The 6,000-nt window shown below is 41.8% G+C and overlaps 1 protein-coding gene across 1 annotated transcript in view; it reads right to left on the bottom strand.

Annotated features, from left to right (window-relative positions):
- Positions 1 to 1,214: 1,214 nt before the first annotated feature.
- Positions 1,215 to 6,000, bottom strand: part of ZNF606 (zinc finger protein 606) — a 28,394-nt gene continuing 23,608 nt past the window's right edge. Inside the window, exon 8 of the mRNA XM_078438586.2 lies at positions 1,215 to 1,975. Coding sequence (XP_078294712.1) covers positions 1,929 to 1,975 — 47 coding nt within the window. The 3' untranslated portion in view covers positions 1,215 to 1,928. The remainder of the gene's footprint in view (positions 1,976 to 6,000) is intronic.

The following is a 6,000-nucleotide window of genomic DNA, read 5'->3' as shown; positions in this document are numbered from 1 at the left end:
TTGCCTTGGCGTTTTCCTTAAGGTTGAGAGTTCCAGTTATTGCTGCCAGTAATGTAAGTCGGATCCAAGCTTCTCTGCCATGGCCGTGACCTTTTGCTGCTTTTAAGCTTCTCTTGGCCTTCAGTACTTTCACTAGGATGTGGTTGGTGTGTGTTTATCTTGCTTTGCGGTCCTTGTCTGAAACTACAGGTTGAAGTGTTTCATCACTTCTCTCCACATCCTCCGCACCACGTTGGTCCAAGCCTCCAGTAGCCCCCAGGCTCTTCTTCCTATCGTACCATTATCTCCATTAGTCCATTACCCACACAGCAGCCAGAAGAGGCTTTGTCAATACGAGAGCATTCTTTCCTTCCTGGTTAAAGCTGCTTGGTGGTTCCCGAAACCCCAATATCATTCCAATACAGAAACAGGGCTTTCATGAATGTTTTCAGGCATCAGCATATCGGAAATGAAGATGTGAGGGTTGGGATGTTTGTGAGTAACTGGGCTATTTATATCATGACCTTAAGAGACTTGTTTACATGCATTTACCTATAATATTAATTGTGGAAGTTCTCCTTGCCCTCTCTTTGGGGTCTTTGCACCCCCTGACAGTGTGAAGGCACTGGAAGATCCATTGAGCCATATGACAGTCCCAACCCAGTTTACACCAAGTTCCAAAGGAACAAACTCACAGCCTCCCAATCCAGGTGGTTTTTTCACTGGACAATTAGAACATCCAGTAAGTAAACCAGGGCAAGTAGAGCACCCAAGAAGTCCTTAAGCATAGAGGTTTATTTTTCCAAATATTCAAAATCCAGATCAGCCTCACCTGTTATTCCCTTAGTCTGCTCTAACAAATCCATACCCCCAACTTCTTCCCTTTGGCCTGGGCTGCCTTCCCTGGACTCTGATGGGGCCTTTCCATTGTCATAACATGGGAGGGTGTTTAGAGTCTGAGCTGGGAATAACCCTAATGTCAGTTTAGCCTTTTGTTCAGTAGACATTTGTTGAGAACTTGCTATGTGACAGACACTTCCCAGGTCCTGGAGATACAACACTGAACAAGTGAAAAACCATGCCCTATTGGAGCTTGTATCTAGTTAGAGTGATACAGGCAATGAAAAGAAATATAACTTGGTTACATAGTATGCTTGAAGTTGATAGGTGTTAATGAATATTTAGAATAAAAGAATAGAGTAGGGTAAGGGAATCAAGAATGAGGGATCTGCTGCTTTATTTTTTTTTAATTTCTTTTTTTTTTTTTTGCATTTATTTATTTTTGAGAGACAGAGAGTAAGTGGGGGAGGAGCAGAGAGAGAATGAGACAGAATCCGAAGCAGGCTCCAGGCTCTGAGCTGTCAACACAGAGCCCGACATGGGGCTCGAACCCACAAACTGTGAGCTCATGACCTGAGCCAAAGTCACACGCTTAACCGACTGAGCCACCCAGGTGCCCCTGCTGCTTTATTTTTTATTTATTTTTTTAAGCGCTTCTTTTTGAGAGAGGGGAGGGGATGGGCAGAAAGAAGGAGACAGAACCCGAAGCAGCAGGCCCTGTGCTGTTAGCACAAAGCCCAACACAGGCTGGAACCTACAAACCTTGAGATCATGACCTGAGCCAAAGTTGGACACTCAACCAACCTAGCCACCCAGGCACCCCAAGGGATCTGCCATTTTAAATAGAACCTCTTGGCCTTGGACTTGCCTGTGCTGTGTGCTGCTCCTACGGAGAAGTTGAGAGAATAAGGGGAGCTGTAATGGGATGTGGTCTCGACCTCATGTTGAGACAATGTACTCAAAGAAGATTCACAACGGAGATTCCAGTTTTGGTTCATACAAGCCAATTCAACCACAGACACCTACCTGAAATAAAGCCAGGTATAACCTAAGAGGCAAAAGATCTGGGAATATCAGAAACTGCTAGAAAGACTTGGGTTTGATTTGAACTAGTATGCTGGGCTGGCTGGCTGGAGCAGGAGACGGTATAGCTCAGCTGTAATAAAAAAACAAAAGGAACTCCTGGAGTTTGCGCTTGTTTCTTCTCTTCCTTTGCCTTAGAACAGTGTGCCCACAGCTGCTGTAACCCAACTTCTGGTCCAGACTTCCTGAGGAGTGGAATCAAGGCAAGGCAGTAGCCTGTGAGCAGCAGAGAAACAGGCACAGAACACATCACCTCAGGCAAGTGTTTCTCCATCCTGCCTCCTCAAAGCTCTGGGATGGTGAATCACATTCCAAGGAGTTATCTCATGGGACGAGGAATCATTGACTAGCTTTCTGAGGCCTCAACCTCCCCTCCCAGGATCCATTGTCTCTACCCCTGAACTCAGTGGGGTTTATAGGTACCAGGATCTGATCCCATCACATGTATGCGTAACAACTGATGAAATAGCCAGTGATCCCAAAAGATATATACTCACTGGCACAAGTAATAAGCAATTTTCAGAGCATAACAATTTCAAGAGAAAACAAACATTGGATTACAGAATCCATCAGAAACATATACTAGAACAGATGGAACAAAATTTTAAATTAGTCTATTAAATGCATTTAAGGAGTAAGGCATGGTATTAACAATAAGAAATGAGAATAATGACACATAAAAAAGAACCAAGTATAAATGTTAGGTATGTAAAACAATAGTTGAAATGAAGACACAGTAGAGGCAATAAATAGCAAAATGGACAGCTGAAAAATAAACTTAGCAAACTGGAAGAGCAAATTGAGAAAATGTCCAGACAAAAGAAAAAAAGAAAGGAAAAGGAATTAGAGAACATAAAAGAAAGGCTAAGAAATATGGACAACAGACACAGGTGTGCTAACATTTGAATAATCAGAGTCATAAAAGAGAAACTTTTTAAATGGAAAGGATGAAATATTAGAAATAAGGTAAATTTCCATAAAGTATTTAGCACTGGTCCTAGAACATCTCATTCAAAATTCCTTTACTATATTATGACATATAAAATCCTAAATTTGTATATTTTTGTTTGTGCTAATAACAATAACAGTACAGTTACTGTCATAATTTACCTTGTTTTTACTACAGACATAACACCGCTTATATGCAAAGCTACTCAAGATAAAATCAGAAACACAGGAATTTGATCTTAGAAGGAACTGTAACATTTGTCAAATCTGACTACCCCTGGGATGATTTATTGCCTCTTAGTTCTTTTTTCTTCTTCTTTTAGTCATCAATGCAAAGAAGGGAGGCAGTTACTCCCTGGGAAACAAGGAAAATACATGAGAGGGAAATAAATGTTAAAAAGCTCAGAAAGGAAATTTAGAGGCATAGAATGAGAAGAGGAATTTGGGAATACCTGATTGCTTTCCAAAGAAGTAGGCTAGAGCTGGTGAGGAGAGCACCCTGGTAGATAAGCAAGGTGAATGCATATAACCAACTGTGCCTGTACATAACTGTCAAGAATGTATAAAACTAACAGTGGGAGTTCAGAAAAACAAAGCCCACTATATGCTATGTGGCTAAAAGAGTCGTAATCAAGGAGGTTTAACAGAAATCCAGGCAGAAAGAGCCTTAACCCTATAGACTGGCCTGACTTGTTCCTTGTTTTCTATATTTACCAATCCTTGTACAAGCCTCACTACCATCATTCTGTTACCATTTGTCACTGGAACAATAGTAAGCCTTTATTCGTTGGTCTCAGATTTAAGCATATCACAGACTTCTAAAAACTGACCTTTTTATCTCTTGTAATGCTCCCTATGCTCGTATCCTCCTTGTGCAATGTTTTATGGTTCTTATTTTTTTTAATGTTTTTATTTATTTTTGAGACAGAGAGAGACAGAGCATGAGCAGGGGAGGGGTAGAGAGAGAGGGAGACACAGAATCTGAAGCAGGCTCCAGGCTCTGAGCCATCAGCACAGAGCCCGATACAGGGTTCAAACCCACGAACTATGAGATCATGACCTGAGCTGAAGTTGGATGCTCAACCAACTGAGCCACCCAAGCACCCCTTGTGGTTCTTATTCTTTTAAAAAAATGTTTTTTAACATTTATTCATTTTTGAAAGGCAGAGGGAGACAGAGCATGAATGGGGGAGGGCCATAGAGGGAGGGAGACACAGAAACAGAAGTAGGCTCCAGGCTCTGAGCTGTCAGCACAGAGCCCAACGCAGGGCTTGAACTCACAGACCACGAGATCGTGACCTGAGCTGAAGTTGGATGCTTAACCAACTGAGCCACCCAGGTGCACCCCCCCCCCTTTTTTTTAACATTTATTCATTTTTGAAAAGCAGAGAGAGAGCACAAAGTGCTTCTTATTCTTTAAAAAAAATGGATAATATCACAAAAAAAGACATTTCCCAGAATGTAAAACAGATTAAAGACATCAGACTAAAAGCCCACAGAGAGTGTCTTAGAAAGTCATGCATATACTTCAAACCCAGCCACTCCACTCCTAGGTTTTTACCCAAGATAAATGCAAACTTACACACACAAAAGCCCTGTGGTAGAATGTCTGTATCAGCTATATTTACAATAGCCAACAAATGGAAACAACTTTATGCTCATCAGCAGGTGAAGAGGATAAGTAATGGTAGCACATTCACAGAATGGAATGCTACTCAGCAAAAAAAAAAAAAAAAGGAGTAAACTACTGATACGAGCTACAACATGGATGAACCTCAAAAACAGACAAAAAAAAACATTATGTGGAGAAAAGACCTGATCCCAAAAGTGTCCACATAGTAAAAGTAGTATATGAATAAAATACCGTGTGATTCTATTTATATGAAACTCTAAAAGACAATCTTAGTATGTAGTGGCAGAGCAGATAGGTGTTGCCCAGAGGTTGGGGCAGTGGGGTGTGATGGGGATTAACTAAAGAGACATAAAGGAACTTTTTGGGAAAGGGAAAATATAGTTTTGATTGTAGTGATAGTAACAAGGGTGTAGACATTTTTCAACACTCCTCAAACTGTAGCCCTAAAAGGAAAGTCCTCAGCATAACAGTGGTGTTTGAAGCCTCAAGACGGATGAGAACTTCAGGGATGTAAACAGGAAATGGGGCACCCTGACAGTAAGAGGTAAGGGAAGTGGGGGAGGAAACAGCTAAGGGAGCCTGAAATGAAGGCCAGAATCAGGTGTAAAGTCCTGAAAGCCATGTGAAAAACATGCTTCAAGGAGGTAATGATCCATGATCTATAATGCTGCTGATATTTCAAGGAAGTAAAAAACGGAATTGACTACTAGGTTTAGCAATGTGGAGGACATCTGGCAGTGAGGTAGGTTTGGAGAGGTTTCAAGAATGGAAAAGAAGTGGAGACAGCAAAACAGACAACTCTTGAAAAATTTTGCTTTCTATAATGAAGCAGAGAAATTATGCAGGAGCTAGAAGGGAATGTGTTATCGAGAGGTTTTTTTTTTTTTTTAAGTATGTTTACATATTGGTGGAAATAATCTAGTACATCGGCAAAACATGATGATACAGGAGATAAGGCAAACTTGCTAGAGCAATGCCCTCGAGATAGGCTCTGGAGTCAACCCAGCCAGTTTGTATGTAGGTCCCTGTGGGACAGGGCAGACACTGTGGACAATGGGTACGTTATGGAAGGCTTCTACTGATTCCTTCTGTTCTCAGGTAAGCGGGAAGCAAAGTCATCTGCTGGCAGTGAGCCTGAGGGAAGGTTAAGTCAAGGAATTGTTGGAATTTTGATACTAAATAGCCAAGCCAAGCAGCTTAGGAAACAGATGGTGGAGGGGTTCCAGTCACTAGTAATGGAATGGTCCTAGGGATGACCATGGGAGTGACTGACTGTGGCAAGTGGTTGACAAAACCATAAGCAGAGGGGTCCTGTGAGGTCAGGACATGGAAAGATCATCCAGATGGATGATGGAATGGTTCTAGATGCAGTAAGGCAGGTGCCGAATTCCTTGATATGTGGATGAGTGACTCATAATAGATGACTGGAATGAAGGGAAGCAAGTGTGATGGTCTCATGTCCCAAGAGTCAGAGGTGAGTTTTAGAGAGAAGGGAGGAACAATCTAGAGGCTGCAAA

This window comes from Panthera onca, chromosome E2 (assembly GCF_046562875.1).
Source record: "Panthera onca isolate mPanOnc1 chromosome E2, mPanOnc1 haplotype 2, whole genome shotgun sequence".
In the NCBI taxonomy this organism is placed as follows: Eukaryota; Metazoa; Chordata; class Mammalia; order Carnivora; family Felidae; genus Panthera; species Panthera onca.
The sequence above is the reverse complement of the archived record's forward strand: the minus strand, read 5'-3'. Positions and strand labels throughout refer to the sequence as shown.